Genomic DNA, 26915 nt, shown 5'->3' on the forward strand with positions numbered 1-26915 from the left:
CTTCTCCTTTTCTTCTCCTCACTCTATTGGGTATTTTGAAATAAGTGATACAGAAGTGCTGCTGTATTCAAAGCATCTGACCATTATGCAGCTTCTCATAGTGAAATTCTAGCAATTCCTAGACAAAACTGAAGTAAGAGAAAATATTCAGGAAGACCTACAGGTGGCAGTAAAATGGGATCCCCTAACTTAATTTGGAACTGCAGCGTAAGGCATTGGCTATGCAAGCAGGCAAAACCGTGGCTTGTTATTTTCGCATAAGAAGGGATTCAGGCTAGTGGATTCGGGCCAGAAATGGATAATAATTCATCAGCGGCTCTCTTCTCCCCACCCTTTCTTCCATACAGTCTCTTTCCTCTTCTTTTTCCATTGTTTCATGAGGGAATGAATACCACTGGGCTCACATCCAGTTTGTAAGATCCTCAGCACCCTGAATTTCATCGGTGGCTTGTTCATCCACCCTGCAGGAATTTTTCATGTTTTTGCTCTATTTGCTCTTCTGGGATTTTAGTGCAGATCCTGATTTTGATTCCCTCCAGCCAGAGCACGCTCAATATTTGTTAGCACAGTAGTACCGCGGTTCACAATGCATATTCAGAACTGAGATGCAGTGCTATTTTTAAATGCAGTGTATGGAGAAAAAAAATCAACATTTCTAAAATTAATTTTCTCTATGTATAAAATAGATATATGCTGTTAAAACTCCACAAAAGGAGCAAAAACATGTCTAAGGATTCAACCTTGTGAAAGTTTATGTCAACATTGAATGCACAAGTTGATGGCTTCTTCCTTTAGCAGCAAAACCTATTCTTACATCTCCTATCCTCCAGTATACCTCCTCGTGCTGTGAACGTTAAAGAAGAAATTTCACCAGTGACCAGCAACAGGAAGATATCTAGATTTCAACTGAACATTTTGTGTCGTGCGTTGATATTAAAAAGAATCATTGGAGCATAACTCTTAATTGTACAGAAATCTAGCTATTAGATCTCCCACTGTGAAAGGCACATACCAATGGGGACAGACACAATCATCTCGGCCGTGGGCAAATGGAAACAACATTGCGTGTTCCCTGCTGGCCAGGGCAAAGTCAGAAGAGGCCTCATCTCCCTGCTTTGCTGCTTCTGGCCAGCTTTGCCATTCATGAGCGAAGCCTCATCTGCACCTGGCCACTCCTGGTGCTCTGCAGAGTCATTGCAATGGCCCAGGAGGATGGCTGGTACGGAAGGAACACAGCGTTTTGTGGAAGACACTGCTGTGCCTTTCACTAAACTTGTGACTTTCCTTTCAGTTCGCCTCCAAGCTGCTGCTGCTTTCGGAGGTAGACACTTACAGATGTGGAAAGCTGTTCAGCAAGCCCGTTTTTCCCATGAAAAATCAAATTTTTGAGAAAATGTAATTTTCCATGGAAAAACTACACTTTCCAGACTAGTCCCAGCAAGACCAACCCAAAAGAGTCTTTCGTGTCTTTGAGAAGACTTTTTTAATTGGGTGAAAAATGGGAATTTTCCCCATGGAAAACCCTCTCATCTGTTTTTTCAAGCCTTCTTGACTCTCCTTCCTTTTTAATATTTGTTCCATTGCTGCAGTTGCTTGGTGTCAGACTGCTTTGCTCAGTGTCCATTTTGATGATAAGTCAAGATAAGGTTTCTTTTTTCAACATTGAAAAGTTCTATTTAGTTTAGAAGTGTTCTATCGTTTTTCACAAGCTGAGTTTCAACTCCAATTATTGCTTTAAAAATTTTGTTATCCTCCACTGGTGACAGCCACTAACCACAGGAAAAAAAGAACACCTATAGTAACATACTTTGCTTAAGGTTGTCTCGCATTAGATATAACATATTTTTAAACTGGTGACTTCACTTTAACTTTTTAAATTAATATATGATATTTAGCACTCCTATAAGGAATTTATTACTATTTGCACATTTTGCTGTCTTATACAAGTAATAAAATACTAGATTTCTATTAGTTGAATTTCTTTATGAGGCAAAAAACGACCAGACCAAAACTCCAGGGAAGATATCTATCTGTCTTTGCTCAAGCAACTAGCTCTCTAGTAATAAATCACTTATAGCTGTGACAATATATTCTCACTTAATGCCAATAAAAGTGTTGACTGATAGTATTTCAGAGTGACTGTATTATAATCTCTTCATATGTTATCCTAGCTAAATAACTGTTGCACTTTTTCTGCTACATATTTTTTCAGTTGTAAATATTTTTTTAATTACACAGTATATAGTTCTGGGTGGAAAGAATGGGATCTGAGTGTATCTCTCGGTAAACACTCTATGATCTAATCCAGTATGTTAGATAATAACAGAAAAGAGTTCCTCCCATGGGATGCTTCTGCTCCTAGAAACAACTTAAAGAATTGTGCAGTAGCATTTTATTCCCAATTCTTGCTTTTCTTCTGATAAAATGCCTCTTATTATTCTTTGTAGAATATCCTGCTTCCCATTGCTTTGCCTTGGGCTACCAGACTTTTTAATTGTCTTCAGCGTTGGACAGCTCTGGACTCGAATCAACATAATTGAAGGCTTCCTTGTTTGTGAAAGTGGAGCTCAAAGTTAGACTGTGTCGTGGATTCACGGGTGCAAGTTCGTTTAATACAATATTGTCACTTTTTACAAGAGTTGCTTTGTCCATGTGTTCTCTACTGTACCTGGCAACAACAGCATCAAGGAAGTCCAGCTTTGGTGGCAAAGTCCCACTCTCAAATAAGTATTTGGCTAAGTAGGAGACTATAATGTTAGTAAAGAAGGAGGTAAGCATTGCAAGTGTTTTAAATGGGAATCGCTGGGTATAGATATTATTTTCATCGGGATAGCAACCAGGATAGTAGATCAAGGGCTGAAGGTAGAGGTACGGTTCTCCTCCGGTTATTCTGAGAACAAGGCCAAATAAGTATCCTGCAATGGCACCATAGGTGTTGGTTCCTTTAATAAATAACACACACAGGAGCTGGGGGAATATGATGATATAAACAAGGTCAGAGCTGAGGTACCACAGGCCATACACTGACGAAGCCAGCAGTGCCATTGCTGTTGCTGATGCTCCAAACAGAAAAACAGTGATTCTCATGACCCATACGATTTCCCTGTCTGAAGCCTGCAAAAAAAGGGCAATGTTAGGTGTTTTTTTCATGACAATATATGTATCCCTACATCTATGCACATAGTCAATACAAAATACTGCATTGTAAAAGGAAATTTTGCATGATATTCAATAATATTTACAAATTGGTATCTCTGTCTCTGTTTCTATCTCCATCTCAAGCACAGAGAAAAAAACCCAAGGGTTATGGTTGTCATTCCCAAAGCCATTAATCTTTAAGCATAAGGGAAAGTTTTATAATGTGTCAAAGAAAAAAAACACAGCAGGATGTTAGAAATAACTTTTAAATATAAACACAATATGGCTCAACTAGAAAAAACTGTCAGCATCAGAATTTCTTCTCCATTTCCTAAGAAAAACTCTGACTCACTAGCCTGTTCTGTTGCCAAATGATTTCCTAACAAATCAATAATTCAGAAAGATGTCTTATTTTGCTAAGGATTTAAGTAAAACTTATGGTTGCAGGGATAATTAGGAGCTGTTTGGATAAACTGCAGTGTCATGAGAATTCGTGAAAGCTGCCTCCCCTGAGCTAGCTTTTTCACCTCTCTTGTCAGTCATGACCATAAATATTTTTATGATTTTCAATTTATTCAATATACTGTTAGGAATGAAATGCTATACATTTTCTAGTTATGGGGAGGAATGTTGAAAAAGGTGTTTCATTATGAAATTACAGTCTATGCATCACCTAGTTAAGGTCTCACCTAAAATTTTCTCTAAAAGTAGAAATGAAATTGTAATCTCACGTTTTGCCGAAAGGAAAGCTGGTAAATGTTCCGAGCAAACATAGAACTTGCTGATAAAATTGAAGAGTCAGCTGACGACATCACGGCAGCAGATACAGCGCCAAGGCCAAAGAACGAGATATAGACTGGGCAGAGGTACTGGAGCACGATTGGTAAAATCATATCTGCTTCTTTTTTAGCCATGGGGTCAGGGACACCATACTCAGTCTCATTCCAGGCTGCAATATGGACACCGGTATGTTATTAGTAACATTAGTAATCATCAGCTACAGCATCTCTTGACTTTGTGTGTAGTCATCTGTTCATATTGCCACATTTTCATTCACGTTCAATGACCAATGTGTTGCTAGGGCAGGACCGATGGCATTTCTGAGAGGCATTGTCCCACTGGTTTCTGTTAAGCAGATTTAACTCTGCTCAGCGTTTTTCCTTATCTCTAAACTAAGTCTGACCTCACCCTGTGGCTATCCAGTAGGAAGTTTAATATTAAATCTCTGCATTGCTCATGCTCAAGCCTGGGATCCATGTTTGCTTGTTTAACTGTTCTCTTGGATTACAGACTCAGAGCTCAAAGCCATGTGCTAAACATTTCTAACAGAATATTTCTAACAGTTTAGCTACATGGTCACTGGGATGGGAATCACGCTACTATGACAAAGAACTTGACAAGGATGTTTTGGTCAAGGTAAGAAATTTCTGAGAAATGACTACAATACATAGGCAGCTATTTAGCAGCTATTACTGTTAAGACCAAATAAAAGTACCAGAATTTGACTCAAACATTAAATAGAAATATTATGTCTGTAGCTACCTAGAACGTGCTAAATGGGTTAATCTCAGTCACTGGGGTAGGAGCAATTTCCCCTGGGAGAAACATTCTATAATATTACTTTTCCGTATAGTCTCCTTTTGAAGAAGTCATAAGTTGATTAATGATGTCACCTGGATAGATTATATGTAATATAAGCTTTGTAGGGTTTTCACACATTTATTGTACTTTCATTTTACATTTATTGTACTATTAATTTTTAATCATTTACCTGTAGATGCTCCAATTGCACCAATGAGTACTGCGGGAAGTGCCATCACAAGACAGCCAAAAGCAGCCAAAAATGACAGAACTTGCGCGTATGTGGCAGAAGATGAAGAAAGAACTCGCTGGAAATACGCTTGCCATGGGATTCCTCCTAATGTCTGCAAACACAATGGGCAGCATCCCATCACTGGGGACTAATTCTGGATTTTTATGCTATTACCATATGGAGAGCACGTAGAAGCATAACCTGAATGCTGAATGCCATGTTGCTGCTCTTTCATTTATTTATTGAATATCAGTCAGTCAGTAATAGCTGTAACTTTCATTCTCACAAGTAACGTCAAACCTTTGTAAGTCCACTTAAATCCCATTCTTTTAGACAAGTTATTCTTTTGTACAATTAGCAACAACACTTTGCACTTACATAATCTCTGTACTCCCAAACTACTGTAAGTGGTGTAAATACTTGATAAAGCCTTATGACAGGTTATAAAATACTACTGTCATATTTTGTATTTGAAGAATTTGGCCTCCAGGACCGTTCCCCTGCCAAAATTAGATTACACTGTGACAGGATTTGAAAGCAAGATTTTATCTTCCTTTATAAATGCAAGTGGCCATCTAAACAAGACAACACGTTCTGTATACATTGACCTAAAGAATCTGAAAAACTATTCTCCCACTGTCTTAAGCAAATATGAAACCAATAAACACAAAAGACAAATTCAGTAACAGAACGCTTTCTTTTGTGGTGGCAACCTTTCTCTTTTGTCTTGGCTATATAACAATTAAGATCCTGATTAGACTTAAAATTATGTCTGCAAAATATGACACTAGAAATTATTATCAAAGGTTGAAAAACCACATGCTAACAATTCTGTCTGGAGGGCAGGATTTGAATAGTCTCCACTAAGTAAATAAGGGCCTATTACTAAACAGCATGGAAAGAAAACAAAGCAAATTGCTCACTAAACGTGCAGAGCCCAGTTCCACACACTAAATGAGGCAGGAGGCATTTGGACCAAATAGTGTGTATACAGGTGTTTCATATATGCTTCATGCACGCATAGGGACCAAGTGAATGTTTCACAGACAACTCTGATTTTGACTTGCTATTTATGACTCTTTTCCTTTGCAGCCTTGATAATGTTCCTTTAACCAAGCTTTCCAAGCATGTGTAAATTTATTGAATGATAAATGAAACAAACAAGATGAAAACATGTAACAATTTCGCAATATCAGAACTTTCCTTTGGTCATCAGCAGAGATGAGACTTTCAGGCTTACCAGACAGAATACAGCTACTTGAGCTAGTGTCACACTTTGGCTCTCTAAGAATATCTAAAAAACTTGAGCTGGATAAAATATACATTTCAATAGTCCAATTCTCAGAAAAATTAAGATTTTTGGTTGAGAGTATTTAAAAAAATAAAAAAAACAAACAGGGAAAGGAATCCCAAAGTACAACATGATAATAAAAAGAGTATAGATTTGCTCAGTGACATTGAGAATGGAAAATGTTAGCATGTTTTGCTAGATCTTCTAATGGAAAGTACTTAATAACCACCAATCCCATGTGTAATACACAGGTATTAAATAATGAAAGCCCTCAGTTCATTCTGGCATGTGTGCACATATGAATTCATCCATTCATCCATCCATCTCTGCAAAACTTTTTCTACATCACCTAGACCTAAGGCGTATTTAATCATTTGTATAACATTTTTATTGCCTTCTGCCGTATGTAAATTCCTCTGCCAACAATTACATCAGTTAAGTATTAGCTGCACACTTTTAATTAATTTTAGCATAGGTCAACACTTTCAGCCTCATGATATTTAAATTACATTCCTGGCAATACTGACTTTGGCAGCTGTGCTACAATATTCTACTGATATTTCACTGAAATAATTCAAACATGCAGAAATATCGAGGAGGAGTCGGGAGGGGAAAACTTTTCAGTTTGCTGGAAACTCTTAACTAGCCTCTTTATTATTTTCAGCTGACACAGTAACACAGTATGAGTGCTTAAATGCTTCATTCCTTCATACAAACCATCACTTACCAGTAAAAGGAAATTGTCCAGCCATGTGTAAATGTCAAGTGAGTTGATAGATCCAAGCCAAGGTGCTTGGTGCACCTGGTGCACAGCTGTGAGCCCAATGTCTGTCACTGCAGGGTGGGACATCGCAAAGGGTACGCTGATCCACTGTAACCGAAGAGAAACACTTTGTTCAGGACTAAAGAAGGCATTCTAAATCTGTGAAATTTTAATATTAACGTTGATCTGTTTTTCTCTTTCTTGCATGCTACTGATCAAATGCCAAATTGCCAAGCTGACTTGCAGAAAAGTCGGGTTATGAGCCGGCGGAACATCTCCGAAATCCAGACAGCTTGGTAATGGATAGCTTACTTCTGTCCTGGAGAGTGTGAGTATAAGCAAGGAGTTAATCAGTGTAAATAGCAAAATCAACAGGAAAGACACATTTATATATCTTCATTTTATTTTCCTTAAACTCCACATATATTCTTTACACCCTTTCCTGAACCACACTGTAGAGAAACATCTACATATAAACTTAGGTGCAAGAGCATCTGGACTTGCCATTATACAGGCACGAGACATCACAAACACACCTGGAGGCTTAGGAATTTGCTTTTAATTCAACACAAAACAATATAATGACAAGAGATGGATGCTGTTGGTGAACCTCCATATCTCTTCCTCCAGACCACCCAGTAGCACTTTCCTTCATTGAGGGTGATTTCAGTCCAGGCTCTTGACTATTTTCAGTCTCTCTGTTTTTGATCTAGGCTGAAAAAATTGGTTGAGAAACTCTTCCCAGAGGCAGTTTCTGCCAGAAGCTTCGTTTCCTTCACCAACAGACTTTTTGTGCATTTAATCGCCAATTCATTTTGCAACGGTGTAATTCACTAACCTTCTATGAGGGGAACCTCAGCAGCTCCTACTGAGAAGAAAACCAGGCTTTGTGCTATATGGAATAGACCATTACAAGCACGGCATCCTTAAGGATCCAGTGATATCCAAAACCGCACAGATTAGCACAATCCAACTGATCTCACTTAAGTGTATGGGGTAACAGGAGCAATGAGTGGAGAAACGAAACATCTTCTTCTACTTTGTTGTATGATTAATGCAATAATGTGCGAAGAATATTTTGCAGCACTGCCCATTATTCAGGTTGTTTATCATGTACCATAGTATTCTGTTCTCAGTTACGTGTTAAACTTTGCCAATTTAAGCACTTGGGCAGAAAAATTCCCTTCTCGTTGTCTGCGTATACTTTTCTGGGAAAGATTACCAAGATGTTTCAACTGTCTCCAAGCTATTTTGAGGGAAAAATAAACATTGTCAAAATTAATGGATATTAATACTCTTCTTGTTGAGAAATTCATGGGGAACAAGGATGTCAAATGAATTTTTTTTATTCTTGTTTGTGAATCTCAAATCTCAAACATGTCCAAGTGATGAGGTTCTGAAAAGCTGTGGTTTGCCTGTAGTCAGATGAGATTTTCAATAGGGTAAAATTCTAAAAGTCCATCTGCAGCCTCCATGTCACAGCCCAAGATTTAATAGGTACCATATTGCAAATGCATTACGAGCTTTTGTAATCCGTTCCAGTTCCTGACAGGAACCTAGCTCTTTGTGGTATCAAGGACTACCTTTAGATTAGTAAATAAAACAAGTCAAGATGCTTTCTCTGGCCCTGCAGTTCACTGACATGTCAGATTTTGCATCCATACATCTAGACTCTTTTCCCTGCCAAAAAAAGGACAGCCCTGAACTGGTCCTAGGAATTATCTGGGAAAATAACTAGTTGGCATGGGACAAAACAGGTCAGGACTGTGTTAAGAATTAAGCGCTACAGATGATCCTGCGTTTTCACCTTGACACTGTTTAATTTGCTTAATACAGACATCAATTCAATTTCTTCATTGACCCCTTTCTAATGGGAGCAGCAAATTCACTATTTTGAATGGAGGGCAAATAAAACCATGGCTCATGGAAGTGAAGCAGAAACTGGGACTTTATGTTGGGACTTGAAGCTTAAGGGTAGAAGTAGCAGGTAGGTAGAAGGACCTGGACCTCAAGGGTTTGGAAAACAGAAAAAAAAGGACTTCTACATGGTGGCAAAGAGTTTAGAATGGGAAATTAACAATACAGCTGAAATGAAGAGTCAGTGAATAGTGGGGATACAGTGCAGGCTCAGGGAAAGACTCACCGGGCAAGATAAAGACAAAGAGCTGAGAATTGCAGATGTGGGTACAGGAGAGCGAGGAGGGAAGGAGAAAGACTACATGGGATTGTAAGGAGAAAAACAGGGAAGTACATGGAGTGGCTAGGGTAGAGTTCATAGAAACCTAAGGAAGAAACTGTGGCTGAAATGAAGAGCCAGGGTAGGGAACAGAAGTGATTACAACAAGCGCCTCCTCTTGGGTAAGGAGCAGGAGAGGGACAGACATTAGAGGAATGAGCACTAAAGCTCTGTGCCAGTGGGAATACAAACTGCTCCAGGGCCTGGATGAGAAGCTGGGATACCTAAGCCTGTGACATACTGTGAAAGTGTTCCACCTCATCTAAAACTGCCACACCTAAAGCATGTCCATTCAGATGTTATCTGAGGCTTCCAGCCCTACTGATGACTCTTGAGATTATGAATATGGTTTCTTCTACATGACATTATTGCTGTTTATTTCAAACTGGAAGTTACATAAAGAGCCCAACCTGAATTAAAAGAACACTGTTAAAGCTATGGATCTGACCATTTAGGACACTGCTATACAACCTTCATTTGCTTTCCCCTCCCTGTCAGGTTCATGCTGCCCTTAATACAGGATCACATGTTGTTATACCCATGGGATCAGGGTCTTTAGCAATGCATGAGTTGTTCTCATTGGAAAAGCATTTCTGTATTTTGATTTATCTACAATTTTTGGAATTTCTGTAATGCACACCATCTGTAGAAACTGAATGGTTCACAAATATTAACATGCATGTTAGGGAAGGAGACAGTATTTTTCCCCACTGTGCAGGTGAAGAACAAAGGTATGAGAGAAGAAGATCTGGAATAACTTCTCATTTGAAGTGGCCAGCTGGAACTTGGATTTACTTTTTCAGTGTATTTAGCACCATTCCCATGAAGTCAGTTACAACAGGAAATGCTTAGCACTTCTGCAAATAAGGCCGTAGGCCTCACGGTAGGATGCCACAGAGTGAGGACACACACAGGGTTGGTTAGCGACCACCTGCACGAGCACTGGATGAAGCAATTTCCCTAGAGCTGCACAAGAACTCTGGTGGAAGCAGAGAAACAACTCTGGGTCCCCAAGGTGCCATTCAGTTCCTTCAGGTTCAGCCACATTGTTTATTTCAGCCTGTCTCAGTTCTCTGCACACCTGTGACCACCGATTACTGACACTGGCAAACAAAGGCAGCAGCTTCTTTGATGGCACCTCTGTGGTCTGAGCCCTGTTGCATTGATGTTTTTCAGAGTAGGGCTTAAAGAACAGCAGTAAATAAAAGAAAAGCTACCCACTAGCATATCGTGGATAGCTGATGAGGGGATATTCATATCACCATATTCAAACAGCAAAGTCATCTGGTGAGACTTCCTATACTGTGGTATCCAAGGATGGTGGAAGGAAATGAGGGAAAAAACGAGAAAGTGATTTAAAGCAGGAGGTTCACTAAGCTGCACGAGTAGGTGACAGCTACAGAAAAGAGAAGCAGGGGAGTATCAGCTCTGCAGGTCCCATGCCAGCATTTCTGGACTGCTTTACCGACTGCTTCCTATGTCTGATGCCTCCTTCTTGTGCCTGTGCCACAGTCCTGTGGGCAGATAGGGAAGCATTTGAGCTACCAGACAAGTTGGAAAAAAGCCAAAGAATCAGCCTCTTGGTCAGCATTTTTGTCAAAGCATGGGCTGTACGTTGATGTAAATGCAGACTCTTTAAAGTCAGGGCACTGTGAGTGTAGATATTCCTTCTCTATGTTTTCAGTGAAGACACAGTTCCAAAACCAAACCTGGGCAATAGGTATCAGCAATCATCATAATTCTCAGGGCAAAATTGTCAACAAAGAAGGGAGAAATAGGCAAACTTACCAGTCCCAGGAAGATGCAGAAGAGCTGAACTACGTCAGTGTAGGCCACAGAATAAAGCCCACCCACAAGCGTGTACATAGTTGCAATCAGGGCAGAAATAATGACTGAAATATTGACGTCAATGTCAATGATCACACTTATAGTGGCACCTATGGGGAAAACCAAAGCACTGTGTGTTAGTGTGTTAGTCGCAGAGCGTCTGATGAGAAGGCTCACCTTTGTTAAATTGCATATACAGGTCTTGGTCTGACACTTAGCAACAGCATGAAGAAATTCCCCCCTCTAACTTCTGCACACCTCTTCTACACCTTTGAAGGGAGTGGGAAAAGGAAGGTTCTTGTTGGTCTAAGTTTAGCATCTGTCATTTTGCAGGTTCTTACAAAATGGAGGCCGGGAGGGTCCCAACAGCCTTTCCTTACATTGCTTAAGCTCTGGAAGGGCTACATTCCCTTGTTCTGCCTGGAAAAGCAGCCACACAAACAGCTGACTCCCTGGGTGGAGTCACGTGGGAACAAGTGTATCATTGCTGTAAAGGCTGTGCCTAGGGGAGGTCTGCTGCAACTTATCACACCCTTTTGTATCTCACTTATGTTCTGAGCTAGGCCTTTTTGACCAAGGAAGGAATGGTAGAGGAGGCATCAGCTATAGGGGCAGGTGTCCGCTGACCCTTCTAAAGTGCCTTTGAACTGTTTACATGGGACAAAGGTGGGTTTCTTTGCAAATCAGAGGATCCATCCTTCGTTGTTACCCAGAAACCAAGAACTTTTCCAAGCACCATCAAGCAAATTTCATTTGTAGAAAACAACCGCAATGTTGAGCTGACCAGTCAGTCTCCATAAAACAGCTCATAGAATCAGAGTTGCTGAGACTGAAAGGCACTTCTAGAGATTGTCTAGTCCAAGTCCCCACTCAAGCAGTGTCAGCTGGAGCAGGTTGCTCAGGACAATGTTCAGCTGGGCCTTGAGTATCTTCCAGGATGGAGAATCCACAACTTCTCTGGGCAACCTGTGCCAGTGTTTGATCTCTCCCATTGTAAAAAAAAAAAAAAAAAAAAAAAAAAAAAAGTTTTTGTTGATTTTAAGTGGATTTTCCTGTATTTCTGCTTGTGCCCATTGCCTCTTGTCCTGTCACTGGGCCACACAGAGATGAGCCTGTCTCCATCTTCTTTATTCCGCAACCCCCACTGCCAAGTCGGGTATTTATGCAGATGGATAAGAACCTCCTGGGCCTTCTCTTCTCCAGATTGAACAGTCCCAGCTCTCTCAGCCTCTCCTTATATGCCAGATACCCCAGTCCCTTAATCATCTTTGTGGTGCTTCGCTGGGCTCTCTCCAGTATGTCCATGTCTCTCGTATTTGGGAGCACTGGATCCAGCACTCCAAAAGTATCTCTCCAGTGCTGAGTAGAGGAGAAGGATCCCCTCCCTCAGACTGCTGTCAATGGTTCTTCTCATGCAGCCCAGGATGCCATTGGCTTTCTTTGCCACATGGGCACATTGCTGACTCATGGTCAACTTCATTGCCTTCTAAGACTCCCAAGTCCTTTTCTGCAAATCTGCTTTCCAGCTGATCAGCCACCAGCCTGTACCGGGACATTGGGTTGTACCTCCCCAGGTACAGGACTTAGCATTTCCCTTTGCTGAACTTCATGAAGTTCCTGTTGGCCCATTTCTGCGGTTTGTTGAGGTCCTTCTGAATGGCAATACAACCATCTGGTCTGTTAGCAACTCCTCACAGTTTTTATTTTCTGCAAACTAGCTGAAGGTGCACTTGGTCCCATCAGCCAGGTCATTAATGAAGACATTACACAATACAGGACTCAGCATTGACCCCTGGGGTACACAACTGGTGACTGGCCACCCAGTGGCTTCCATGCTGCTGGTCACAGACCTCTGAACCCAGCAGTTCAGCCAGTTTTCAATCCTCCTCACTGTCCACTTATCTAGTCTATATTTAATCTGTTTGTCTACAAGGATATTATGGGAGACACTGTAAAAAGCCCTTTCTGAAATCCACAACATGTCCTGTTCTCCTTTCATGAACGAAGCCAATCAGCTTATCATGGAAGATGTCAGGTTGGTTGGAAATTATTTCCTTTCCATAAATCCATGCTGACTCCTCCTAATCCCCTTCTTGACCTTCATTTGTTTGGAAGTAGTTTCCAGAAGTATATGCTCCATTGCCTTCCCAGGGATTGAGATGAGGCTGACCAGCTTTTAGTTCCTGGTATCTTCCTTCTTGCCTTTCTTAAAAATAGGAGTGACATATGTTTTCTTTAAGTCTTTAGCAACATCTCTAATCACCACGGTCTTCAGAAGGTTGCTGAGAGTGTCCCTGCAATGCTATCACCCATCTCCCACAGCACTCACAGGGTGCATCCCATGAGGTTCCACTAAATTGTGTCTGTCCACTCTATTTAAATGTTTCCTAATCTGATCCTCCTCCAGCAAGCCTTCCTTGCTCTGGACTTTCCTAGGGTTCTCAGGGTCTTGGGATTCCTGAAGGCTGGTCTTACCAGCAAAGAATGAAGTAGAGAAGGCACTCAGCCTTTTCCTCATTCTTTGACACCAGGTTCCCTGTCCCATTCAACAGCCGTTCATATTTTCCCTAGTTTGTGTACTTGTAGATGCCTTTCTTGCTGCCCTTCATGGCCAGATTCAAATCCAGGTGGACATTGGCTTTCCTAAGCCCATCTCTGCATGCTTGGGCAGTATCTCTGTATTCTTTCCAGGTCACTTGTCCACCTCTTGAATGCTTCCTTTTTATGTCTCAGTCTAGTCAGGAGCTCCTCTTTCATCCATGCAGGTCTCCTGTCAGCTTTGCTTGTTATCCTGGTTGTCAAGGTGGACTGTTCTCAAGCTTGGAGGACGTGATCCCTGAATATCAACCAGCAATCATGGACTCCTCTTCTCCCAGAGCTTTCCCCCATGGGATTCCTCCAAGCAGATCCCTGGAGAGGCCAAAATGTACTGTCCTGGAGTCCATTGTTGAGGTCCTGGTTTTTGCCTTGTTTCCTCCTTTCAGGACCTTAAACTCCACCATCTCATGAACACTGCAGTCAAGTCTACCTCTGACCTTCATATCCCTAACCAGTTCTTCCTTGTTTGTAAGTAACAGGTTCAATAGAGCATCTCCCTTCATCAGCTCCCAGATCATTTGTTTCAGGAAGTTGTTGTCAGTCTACTCAAGAAACCTGAATTTCTTGTGCGCTCCTGCACTGCCCTTCCAGCAGCTATCAGGATGGTTATACATTTTCCTTATATGTATTAGCTATTTCAAGTGATTGCAGTGTTTTAAAACCATGTGTTTTTTTTTTTTTTAAAAAAAATACTGTCCTCCTAATTAGCAGAATTTAAATGAAACATATTGCAATAACTTTTAGTCCTTGCAGGTATTGTAGATGGATATTCTTGATGGCGTAAGAGGAAAAGTTCTGGCAGTAGAACACAACGTGATGTGTGGTGTATATAAAAGATGCTGAGAGGTGTCAGGTGGCTTTTTGTTGTACAGTGAGCCTTCAAAGTTCATGTGCTTAAGGATTACAAACTCAGACCTCTTTCACAAGCTGGAAGCCCTGTCTTTCCCTTCTATAACCCTGTCAAGCAAGAAATCATGAGGAAGATCAAGAAGTGAAGAGTTCTGGGTTTAAAAATTCATCAGTGAAGATAGTTGTGCAAATTAGGAGGTATAATATAATCAGATTATTCACAGAATAGTTAAAATCAAGCCCCTCAATGACCTTTATAGTCATTGACAATCTTTGATGTCAGTTGTTAAGGTAAACCGACTAGAAAGGTATTCACATCCCTTGCTTTGAAATACCACAGATTAGCTTGTCCTCAATCAAAAAGAAAGTATATTCCAAATACTCAGTGTTCTTCAAGTAATTCAACTCCTATCGCCTCAGCATGTAGTTTGTTCTTAGTCCTTGAAGGGTTTTGTGATGAAATTGTGGTAAACAAGCTCCCCATTGCTTTGCAGTTCATCAGAGCACAGTTGGAGAGTACCTTCAAAGTTTATTTTCTGTTTAAAATAGCTTGTGCTAGAAAGCATTACCACATGCATGTGCACTATGAGTATGATTAGCTAGTAAAAGTCAACTACTGGTGCTTCAGCTTAAGGGCTTTCTCAGTTCTTGAAGGGATTGCTAAATTCAGGCCTGAAATGTAATTAAAAACCCTGGAAACTGTTTTTTTTTCAGAACCGAATGAGCAGTTGGGTGATTTTCTATTGAGTCATAGTTCCACTAATTCTCTGAGTCCTTTCTTGAATCCTAAGTATTTTCTTCATCTTGTTGAGTAGAAAGCCATTTAGAATTGAATAGTAGTTCAATTTATTGATCAGCATCTGTTTTACTTCTATTATTTGTGCTATGGAAAGTTCTGTATATCTAGGTCTCCTATATACAAAGGAATATTTTGTTTAGATGCATTGGCAATAATATTTCATATATTTAAGGGAAATTTTGACTGGCTTCTGTGATCTCAGCCATGTAAAAGAAAAGCTGGGTCAGCCTTGACATAAAAGGGACACTTGCAATTGCTCATGTCACCCTCACAATTAAAGGAAATTTGTTGCTAAATCTTTTCGTGCTCCTTGAAAAGGGTCATCTTAAAGGTACCTGAAAATGAATAGCTACCTTGCATGTCTTTCCATTACCAAAATAATTAATGGGGTACCATTACCAGGTTTAATTACTAGTTAGCATGGTTCTGAGAACTGTCACACTCTGAATAATCTGCCTAGGACAGTTAGCATTTGAAGCCAGAATTTTAATGCATTTCTGATTTTCTTAATACTTTCCACCTGTGAAAAATTAATATTTATACTGCTTATTCCTTACCTAAGGCAGAGAAGATGGCAGCAGCCCAAAACATTTCTCCCATTAAAGCTGGAATAAATAGTAGCCCTCCCATCCTTTTTCCATAAAGCTGCTGAAAAGGATCTAGCATTGTCACATAGCCTTTGGATCGCATGGGTTTTGCAAAAAAAAGGCCACCTACAAAGAAAAGTAGCGTAAGACACCAGGTGCAGTGGAGAAATGCATTGCCATTGAGGTGCGAAACATTGATTGTCAGTTCAGAGTACAAAAATATCGGTATTACTGTATTATTTTTTTTAAATAAATAAGTACAGTTAAAATATCCTGTAAGAACTCTTACCTTATGTCTGTCCACAGAGTTACATAAACACATCCACACCATTAATGTCTATGGTCTGATAGTGAAAAATAAGTTTGTCTTATTTTGTCTAGTTCAGTTTATTGATTCTGCCATTATGGATGCTGTCAGTTTGGTCTAATTTTGGATCAGCCTAAGAGAATGGCTTTACTACCTAATCCTGTTCCTTTTTAGGGCAGAATCCAGCACGAATTTTCACACGGTCCTACTCTAAAAATAAAACTGTCCGGGATTCCTGGGTCAGAAATATGAGTTTGCACATGGTTTAGTGCACACGCAGCAAATCTGATTCTTTCAGGACAATCCAGATTTATTATGTGTGCTTAAATCAACCTTACTACACCTGCAGGGTAGGTCAGATGCCTTCCAGGCTCTGCAGGTGTCAGGCTCCCTGAACATTTGTCATACACTTATGCATCTTCAGGAATTTTGATGTATTGCAATTCTGCTCTGCCTGGCTGGCATATGGGCTGGATAAGTACATAAATGTTTAAAGGCCCCACCTTTCTACTGTACAGTCCTCACATTCTTTCTGGCTGGGGAAAAAAAAAGGACTCAGGAAAGCTGAAAGAGCCCTTATATGGAAGCCTGTGTAGTTGAGATCTGCAGAGGACTATAACTAAGTAGACTTCTACCACAATAAAACTGCTGAAATGCAATATAAAAGGTAGAATAAAATAAAAAAAAAAACCTGGAAAACCAGTCATTTCCAAATAAAATCTACTGTACAGTATTTGGCAACCCTTAATTAGATTCTTCATCACAAGATATGTAATGTATTCATCATATTGTACAGAAGATTTTCCCCATTTCTATGTATTGCCTTATATCACTCATATTTCTTCGTTTCATTAAGTTCCCTGAACAGAAGATACTGGCTTACCAATCACAATTTATTTATGCTGCTTATGTTAACACTGTCTTTAGGCAGGTTGTTTGGATGTAGAAACCCTCTAGTGGTTTTTTACTATTCTTGAATTGGTCATGGATCCTGTTCCTATTCTACTTGTTATGTCATCATTAAAAAAGACAACTAAAAGAAGAAAAAAAGAGTCAGTGATAATATAATCTATTAGGACATTCAAGCATCTCTCAAAGGAAATAGGAGGAAATTCTAACCTTTAAAACTAAATTGCTTGAAAAATTAGAAAAAGTGGTATGCAGCACAACATTGAACTAACAGGGAGATTTATATCAATCTTAAATCCTTCCAGTCTAAGGCAGTAATATTTCTTCTAGTTTTGTATTTATAATTTTTTTTTTTAAGAAAGATAAACAACTGCTCTCCTGAAACCCGCGTGTACAGCTTACACCTACAGAAATGCTTTCCTATCTGTGCTCTGCAAAGATATGATATATATGATACAGACTTCTTTTCTCTGGAGTGGCCATTATAATTTCCAGGAAAAAAAGTCTGGATATCTAAAAACAGTTGAAAATGAGGGGAGAGGCTAACTCAACCCCTTCTGGGCTGTTATTAATTTGTGTAATTTCTACAGAGGCTAAGAGTCAGGAAGATGCTTGTGACTACGATCCTAACGACTGCTTAATAACATCAATGGACATGACCCTCATGATCTCATAATGACATCAACTGATCTCCAGGCAGACATCTACTGTTATTGTTTTCCTTACAGGAAATAGAGCTGCTTTCTCAGGGGTGGGAACTACTACTGAAACTGGAGCTGGCTTACACATGCAGACAGGAATATCTGTGATGGGGAAGATTTCCATCTGGGAAGAGAGGACAACCAGGACAGGCCATAGGAAAGTGTTTCTGAGGGGAAAAAATTGAGTCTGGAGGGCAACCGAGATGTACAGGAAGAAAGGGGCAGGAAGACCAAAGGAAACAAAGGAAAAGACTAGGTGGGAGGACCACGAGAAAAGACTCAAAATAGACTGAGGGGTCAAGTATAATTATAAAGGCTAATACACCATTCACATTAGTGAAAGATGAAGAACACAGGATCTTTTTTGTAACAACATTCTTTTTAAACAGTTGCATCAGCAGTTGCCTCAGGGACATATTCTGTTCACAAACTGAGAGGACGTAGTTGACAATTTTGTGGCATATTCATCATGGCTCACAAGGCAATACTTTTGTTGAGAGCTGCTCCATGTGGTTGAGACATGGTGAGAAATTTTTTATTGCTATTATTTTTAAGAAAAGAAAGGAAGTTCTGAGACTACATTGCAGGAATTAGAGGCCACCGCATTAAAAATTAAAATCCTGCCTGTATTTTACACTCTGACCCTGCATATAGTAGGATTGTGTATTTGCATTTTGACATATGATTTGGAGTTTTGTACCACGTTTAAGAAGGTGCTTCGTGCAATTTTAAGGAAATAGACCGGTTCTACTACAGACTTCCTACACAAAATTAGACAAGTTACTTAGGTGTTTGGTAAAGATCTGTAAGGTATAACCACTTTTTTAACATGAAATGACATTTGCCACTCTTGAATTCCAACACTTATAGGTGCCCTGATATACTATCATGTTCCAGATCACATAGGCACTTAAAGAGAACTATATATATAAAACTTAGTATATATAATTTTTAAAAAATCTCACAACAAAACCTTTCCTATTGTGACCTCCATAGATCACTATGGTTGTAATAATCAAATAGGTCTTGCCAAGGCATTCAGAAGCATTAAGAAATCAAACTATTTATAGTGATTTTTCTTTTTAATAGCCAAACACATCAGCAGAAGGGATACAGTTTACCTCAGTATCCTATTATCAGACCCTATTTTTTTCATTTCAAATGACGGACTTGTCATCAGAACTGTTTAAAATGAGGCAGAATTAGCTTTATCTCTTTGCTTACCTAAAACCAGACTAAGGGAATATCCAATAGGTGCCTGAGCCCAAGCTAGACCGTAGCCTGGGACATACACAGCTTCTGCTGTCCCATTGATGTAACCTCCTCCAACCCATGTGGCTGAAAAAGAAGAGGTGAAAAAGTCCTTAATGTGCACAAAGAAAGAAAATCTTCCACACTGTAGCATGAAATTGTCATCACTTAGAATATTGCTGTTTTTTATTATATGTACTGTACAAGTGCCAGACATGGCATCCTTCTATAAAAGATAGACCTAATTTGAGAAACTTACAACTGAAGCATATGAAAAAAGAAGTCAGATGGACTGAGACCATCACCAAGGTGTCTAAGCGTCTGTGTAGTCAGTGAAGGTTTGAGGGCTGAGTCCCCCACTACTTGTTTACAGTGAATGGAGCACATTACTGGTTTTGTGTTAGTGTAAATGAAAGGGAGATGCAAGGGGGTATCTGAAGAAGAATAATGAACATACAGTGGTAGTCATCCCAGCTGGGAAAACTCAAAGCATTTAGGAAGTTTAATGAGGAGAGTTTAATGAATTGATCATTTATTAGGACCTTCATGAAAAAAAATTCCTCTTAAAACTTTGCTAAATTTTAAATTTTGGCTACAGAAAGCACATTTACTAAAATCTGACTTCCCTAAATGCTCTATTTCCATATAGGGTTGTGATGGTGTTGTTTTGTCATTTAACATCTAAACTTTGACTCACTTGTTTTTGTACCTCCTGAAGATTTATTCCAGAAGTGAACTGTGCTATTGGTCATATTTCTGATTTTATCTCTCTAAAAAACAGCAGTATTTTTAATATACCAACCTCAGACCCTTAATGAATTGATTCTCTGCCTTGAAGGGAAGTTTCGACATTTGAGAATTTAGACCTACAGTATGTGTGAAAGAAAATCTGCAACACAGAAATGTACTGTGATTACATCTGCAAAAATAATTCATAACAAATTATGTAATAGTTTATCTCTTCCTGTTTGCAGATTCCATGCAAAGAGTCCTGGATTTTCTCTAACATATAATGAGTAAGTTTTATGGATCCAGGTCTTCAGTTTGAAAAAGGGCAGGCAGATCTTTACAACTACTAGACCTTTCTAACACTGTTTTGATTTGCCTCAGAAGCCTTTGCCTTCATATATAAGGGTAGTAGTGTAAAAATTCACAATTGTTAAGAAATTTATTTTCCTTAAGCATTCTTCAGAATTTTCCCAGCATCCACCATCATACAAGCAAACTTGATTTTGTTTAAGACAAACAATTGGAGATAAACACAAATCAAGAAAATGTAATTAGAATTCCTAAAGAAATTTCATGAAAATCTAAACGACCACTCTCTTCTGCTAAACAGTGGTATCTCTCAAATACTACCAGAGGGTGATTTTTTTTAACTCAATGCTAAATTACAGCATGGCTTTAGAATCAAAGATCTTCAGCAACCAGAGCATTACAATTGTTTCCCTTTCAGCATTTTGAAGCACAGGAATGGAACATTCTGTTGCTGGAAACAGTATAATGGGCTTGTGAGGAATGTGCGTGGAGAGAAAGTCTGCAACAAAAGAAGTGACCCAAGGAATCTTGTTATTGGTAGACTTTTGGGTATCAAGATCTATTGTACACTACAGAGACAGCACAAGAGGTGAGTGATGCCCATGTGGGACCACATGGAGAAGATGGGTAAACACTGATCCTTGATGGGAAGAGCAGAGATACAAAATCTATGCAAAAAGTTGTCAGAAATTTGGGATTTTGTGCCTCTTGACAGTGTAAATTAAGGTAGGTGGGAATATGATACTTTGTTTACCAGAGTCCTAGAATCATAGAATCATAGAATCACAGATTGATTTGGGTTGGAAGGGACCTTGAAGACCATCTAGTTCCAACCTCCCTGCCATGGCACCTTCCCCTAGACCAGGTTGCTCAAAGCCCCATCCAACCTGGCCTTGAACACTGCCAGGGAGGGGGCAGCCACAGCTTCTCTGGGCAACCTGTGCCACTGTCTCACCACCCTCACAGGAAAGAATTTCTTCTTAATATCTAATCTAAATCTCTCCTCTTCCAGATCGAAACCATTACCCCTCGTCCTATCCCCACACTCCCTGATTAATAGTCCCTCCCCACCTTTCCTGCAGGCCCCCTTCAAGCACTGGAAGGCTGCTATAAGGTCTCCTTGGAGCCTTCTCTTCTCCAGGCTGAACAACCCCAGCTCTCTCAGCCTGTCCTCACAGGGAGGTGCTCCAGCCCCCTGATCATCTTCATGACCTTTCTCTGGACCCGCTCAAGCAGGTCCCTGTCTTTCTTTTGCTGGGGCCCCCAGAGCTGGACGCAGCACTGCAGGTGAAGTCTCACAAGAGTGGAGTAGAGGGGGAGAATCACCTCCTTTGACCTGCTGGCCACATTTCTTTTGATGCAGCCCAGGATGCGATTAACTTTCTGGGCTGTAAGCACACATTGCTGGCTCATATTCATTTTACTGAATCCACCAGCACCCCCAAGTCCTTCTTGGCAGGGCTGCTCTCAATCCCTTCATCCCCCAGACTGTGTTTGTGCTTGGGATTGCCCTGACCCAGGTGCAGGACCTTGCACTTGGCCTTGTTGAGCTCCATAAGGTTTGCACAGGCCCACCTCTCCAGCCTGTCAAGGTCCTTCTGGATGGCCTCTCTTCCCTCCAGCGTGTTGACCACACCACATAGCTTGATGTTGTCAGCAAAGTTGCTGAGGGTGCACTCAGTCCCACTGTCCATGTCCCCAACAAAGTTGTTAAATAATACTGGTCCCAATATGGACGCCTGAGGGATGCCACTTGTCACTGATCTCTACCCGGACATTCAGCCATTGACTGTTGAGTCTTTGACCACCTGGGATGTGTGTTGCCTACTGTGTCCCAAGCAGCGTAGACTTATGGGATAGGTTGTAAGAGTAAATATTTAGAAACAGAGTATTTGTCTCCTTCCCTGGAAAAAGGCTGAGTATGAATTCTGCGTGAATGATACCCACTTCCAGATGGGCAATAATATCCCATAGTCAAGGACAGATGTCCAGCATTTCTGCAGCTGTGGTGCAAGCAGGCTTCAACATCCAGCATCGATTTGCTTGGGGTTGGTATTGAGGTGGTGGGTGTTCTCCAAGGGGCAATTCAATGCTGTGCCTAACACCCTTACTTTTTTCTGGAGGGGGTCAGGTCGCTTCACTTCCGTGTGACACTGCAGGAACCACGGCCCTGTCCTGGACCAGCATTGCTGGGTAAGGTGGCATGGAGGATTTAGCATTTATTTCCAATTTGATTTCTTGATTTCTGACTTGAGGGTTGAAAAGCAGCTGCTGCTTTTGTGTGCATGTGACTGTTCTGGAACATCTGTCAAGGATCCCAGAGCTCTAGGAAGGTGCTATATAGCTTTTTCTGAAGGGGTGAATGGGTAGTCAGCACGTACATTGACATCAGTAAATACATTAGAAAAGAAATAATGGGATATGATAGAATGGGATTTCAACCTTAGATATTAATTTTCTGATCCTCAGTTTGCTAAGCTACAATTTAAAGTTAGTTTAATACCATTTTTTTGGTGAAATTCTTTTTTTTTTTTTTTTTTCCCCAAATCAGACAAAAGGAATATAAAATGTAATAATCTATGGAAACACTCATGTGGTAATCTATTTTAATCCTCTCTTTTCCTCCCATCTGAAGGACCAAAAAATGCAGCAAATACCATCCATTTAAAACATGCACCCTAAAAAATGATCAGAAAAATGCTGAGGATATGGAGTGCAATTCTGCTCCTGGTTCATATGAGGAACACATAAATTAATCTCAGATTTCTTTATATATATTGATATATATTAGAAAATCAGATTTTTTGACACTTCTTTGTGCATGATCCCTTGTCTGACCACTCAGATTATTGAGTCAACTCATCAAGTTCTTTAAAATGAAAACCCTGACCTAAGGATTACAATAAAATAGAATTTTGTAATATTTCTTTTTTTTTTTTCTTTCAGAACAACAAAACCAAACAAATTACATCAATAGGTTATTACCTTTTCCTTCCTATTTGTAAGCATTTGATTATGTCACCTCAAATATTGCCTTTGGGGTTTAAACTCAGTCACTGAAATCAGAATAGACTCCAGTTTGTCGCAGATATCACCTCTTCAGAACTTGGCCCACAAATTAAGGAATGCTAATATTTAATGCAACATTTTAACTATAATTATGTAAAAATGATACGAAGATTAAAGGCGTGTCTACTATGGTATTATGTTAGCTCATTTTAACATGAACTGTTGTGATCCATCCACAATTGAAGCTTCTCACTCTTTCTAATTGCAGACACACTCAGACTTCAACAGGCTTTGTGTTTATGCGTTTCGGTAGCTACTTGATACAGCTGCTTCTTCAGGATCATAGTATACATCCAAATATGTCCATAGCCATTATTCATAGGCGATGCATTTGCTTTAAGGCTTTTCAATGCCATTTAGAAAATCAACTATAATTACTCAGGAATCTTGAGTCTGTCCCTGTGAAGCCACGATGCTTACCCTCTGAATTTTATTTTAGATATATAGGCTGAGTTCTGTCATCCTCCCCACCAAGTAGCCCTAGAAACTGCTACCATTTTAGTAGCCAATACCCATGGAACACGGTAGAGTTTATTTTGGGCAAGAAAGACAGAATTAGGCCTTATCTCATAACCCAGAGTATTTCCTGTCCATACGAACAATATCCTCTCTGGAGATCTTGAAAAATTTCTTCTTTTCCTTTTATGGGGCAGGCTTTGCTTTTTAATTCATATTTAGAGAATTAAAGCTGTAAAATATAAAGATGATGTTGAAATAGCCATATATTTCTGGAGGCATGTTTATGAGGTGCAAAATCGGCATCTATCATTTTTAAAGAAGCAAGTATGCCCTCGAATAATGTGTCTACTTAGTATTGCAGATTTTGATCAGTTTACCTTTGCAATTATTTTGTTATGGCTTTACAAACTAAGTATCCCAATCACCCTCAGCGAGACAAAACTCGGACTAACCCCTGATTCAGTAGGCTTGTGCCCACACCTAACTTTGTGTGCCAGGCGTGGTTCCCCGAAATTGAAAGTGTAATTTACTTGCCATCTCAAGCTTTAATTGCCATATCTGTGGAAGGTAGAGGTGAGAAAGTACCTGAACTCCGACAGTATAAAATCCATGAGTGTTTCAGCTGCGCAAGCATTTTAGGATCAGCTTGATACTCTACCACAGAGATGATATACTATGCCATCTCCAGAGCTTGCATGAAACGGGATGCGCATACGTGAGTGTGAATTGTGGCGGTTAGAGAAATTGCCTGCAATATAGGAAGCCCCAGTTCAAGTCTCATCTCTGCTTCAGCTGTTATGAAAAATATTCCTGCAAAATAGGATTAAGGAGACCAGAATTTGTGTCTTCTTCCACGGGCAAAGCCATTAGTCATAACTACTTGTGTGGGGAATGTCTTGTTTCATCTCCACTCCCCTAGTCTAATGATTACGGTTTTGTGGCAGGCAATATCTCTTCAAAATATTCTGGTTTTGGTGCTCTTGAAAACATTTCATTCAGCAGAAAGCAGTCAAACTAGCTCTTCCTATGAGCAGAATCTCATCATATCTGATGCTTCAGTAGCCGATGGATACGTGATACAGTAAATTATAGCAAAGTGCAAAAAGTAGAACAACAGCCTATATTATTGACTTTTACAAACATTCTTCACTCAATATCCAAATATTCACTCTCTGAATGAGCAAAATGACTCTGCAAGTGGATGGGAATTTCTTTTGATCAAAGAACACAGAATTTTGGCCCAAGTTTTTATGTGTCTCTTCCTTATTAGATAATTGTGAAAACAGAACAGGGCAAACCACCAAAATATAAACTTAACATAAATAAACATAAAACAGCAAAACTGATAAATCCAATTTGTCAATTGAAAGGGCTTTGCCTGAATAGGATTTGGAATAAATTAAAAAAAAAAATAAAAAAAAGTAGCATGCTTAAAAATTAAATTACTTAAAAACAGTAGGCCAATTCATTCTTCTTTATAATGTATTTTTTTCCCCATCCCATATGTTAGCTGTAAGACCTGAGATTTTGGGTCATATTGTGAATATCTTGTTCACCCGGGTAAGACACCTGGTTTCACTGGCTCTGGGAGTCAGACAGCACTGCTTACACAATTAGTGAAGAAGTCTTCCTTCACCCAGGCTTTTCCTACCAATACCACTATTCATACCATTATTTTGTCAAACTGCTGCAAAAGAAACCAAAAAAATCCACAAAGTAAGTTTGCTGAAATCAGTGGAATTACAAGTTTGGATTTATGCCAGTTTTCTTTTAGAAACTTATTTTTAATTGATGCTGCACACCACCACACCCACCCCCATCTTTTTGCATAGAAACTTTCTTTTACTCAGTTTAAACAAAAATAACTCACCAATTTGGATGGCTTTAACAACAATAACAGCTACTTTAACACTGTATTTCTCACTAATCTGTATAAATTCTATACTACTGTCCCAAACATATCTGATCTAAATATGAATATGAAAGCAATGAATAAGAGATACAATTTCTTGTTCTTCCTGTATGATTTTAAAATATTTGTTTTTATATAGATGCTACAGTTGGCTGTTCACTAAAAAATGTTAGCAGCAATTGGAAAAAAAGTATATTTTATCCATTTTGCATTATTCAACATGCAGATTACACTTCTTCATTCAGATGGAAAACTGACAAGTTACATGATGGCTAGAAAAAAAAAAAAAAGGTGATTTTTTACATACCGGTCATGGTAAATCCACCAACTAACAAGCCAATGTCTCTTCCACCGACTATAATAGCTTCACTGCGATCTCCTTCGCTGCCGGTGTTCTTGGTTTTCCAAGCAGCCCATATCCCAACTGCCAGGATAGCCAGGTAGAATACAACTACGGCCACCAGCCCCTCCACATGGAAAGCCATGTTGAAGTCCCGACTGTTTCTTTGATCGCTAGTTCATTAAGACCTCTGGAGAGAATGCAATAATACGTCTGCTTTTAATAAACCCGATGAGATGCTTTTTAGAATCAGTGTGCACACACAAAAACCTCAGGTGGTTACTAAAGAGACTATTCTGGTGAATTAATGGAATGAGTGTATCATATGTGATCGAAATTAAGATTACATGTGAATTAAAATGTCTGTGGAGCAACAACCAACAATTGCAACCTGCAATTACAATGGGAAACAAATGATGTGGCTGAAAGCTACGCAATTCTTAGAAATCAGTTACTGAGCACAGAATTATTGTAGTGTCACCAAGTCCCCCATGCCTGGGAACTCTTCAGTCAATAAATAGTTTGGTACATGGAATAGGATAGAAGAACTTGGCCATGCGGGCTGTTACAAAAGTCTCTATTTAGTTAGAAACCAAGTCACAAAACTGTTTTAAGTTGTTGTAAGAACTATGGATAAGTAATAGCTACCACAACAAACATATCTTTTGAGTCTTTGTGTTGGAGTGCTCTCTTTCCCCCTTTTCTATCCCCTCCCGTATTTATAAATGCACGCTTTCTTTTTTGTAACATTTAATTGTCCAGTGTTTAAAGTATCAACCTATTCTCGTTCGCAACTTGAGAAGTAAACGGAAAGCTTAAAGGCTGTCGAACGGCACAAATGTCGAGGGCTGCGAACTACAGCCGGGGAAAACTCCCGGCCGGCAGACAGGAGCGGCGGCCGCCCCCTCCCCAGCCTCTCCCGGAGCCCCCTCCCAGCCCTCGCCCTCCGCGATCGCTCTCCCGACGGCTCCAAGCCCTTCCCAAGCCAAACCCTACCTGCCGGGGGGCTCCGCACGCCGCCCTCCGCC

At 39.9% G+C, this 26915-nt stretch overlaps 1 protein-coding gene across 1 annotated transcript; it reads right to left on the bottom strand.

Annotated features, from left to right (window-relative positions):
• Positions 1-2490: 2490 nt before the first annotated feature.
• Positions 2491-26032, bottom strand: SLC5A7 (solute carrier family 5 member 7). Its single transcript, XM_009947169.2, has 8 exons — positions 25855-26032; positions 19043-19156; positions 15872-16027; positions 11030-11178; positions 6970-7113; positions 4910-5063; positions 3870-4087; positions 2491-3114 (listed from the first exon to the last, which is right to left on the bottom strand). The coding sequence occupies exons 1-8, from the start codon at positions 26030-26032 to the stop codon at positions 2491-2493; spliced, it is 1737 nt and encodes a 578-aa protein (XP_009945471.1).
• Positions 26033-26915: the final 883 nt, after the last annotated feature.

This window comes from Leptosomus discolor, chromosome 1 (genome assembly GCF_034619465.1).
Source record: "Leptosomus discolor isolate bLepDis1 chromosome 1, bLepDis1.hap2, whole genome shotgun sequence".
Classification (NCBI taxonomy): Eukaryota; Metazoa; Chordata; class Aves; order Leptosomiformes; family Leptosomidae; genus Leptosomus; species Leptosomus discolor.

Bases quoted from the DNA above. Each gene is read 5' to 3' on its own strand.
- SLC5A7 (XM_009947169.2), bottom strand. From the start codon at position 26,032: ATGGCTTTCCATGTGGAGGGGCTGGTGGCCGTAGTTGTATTCTACCTG. The intron at 5,064-6,969 runs GTAAGTGATGGT...TTGTGTTTGCAG, and splicing joins TGGACAATTTCCTTTTACTG to ACATTAGGAGGAATCCCATG. The intron at 4,088-4,909 runs GTAAATGATTAA...TCCATATTGCAG, and splicing joins TGCAATTGGAGCATCTACAG to CCTGGAATGAGACTGAGTAT.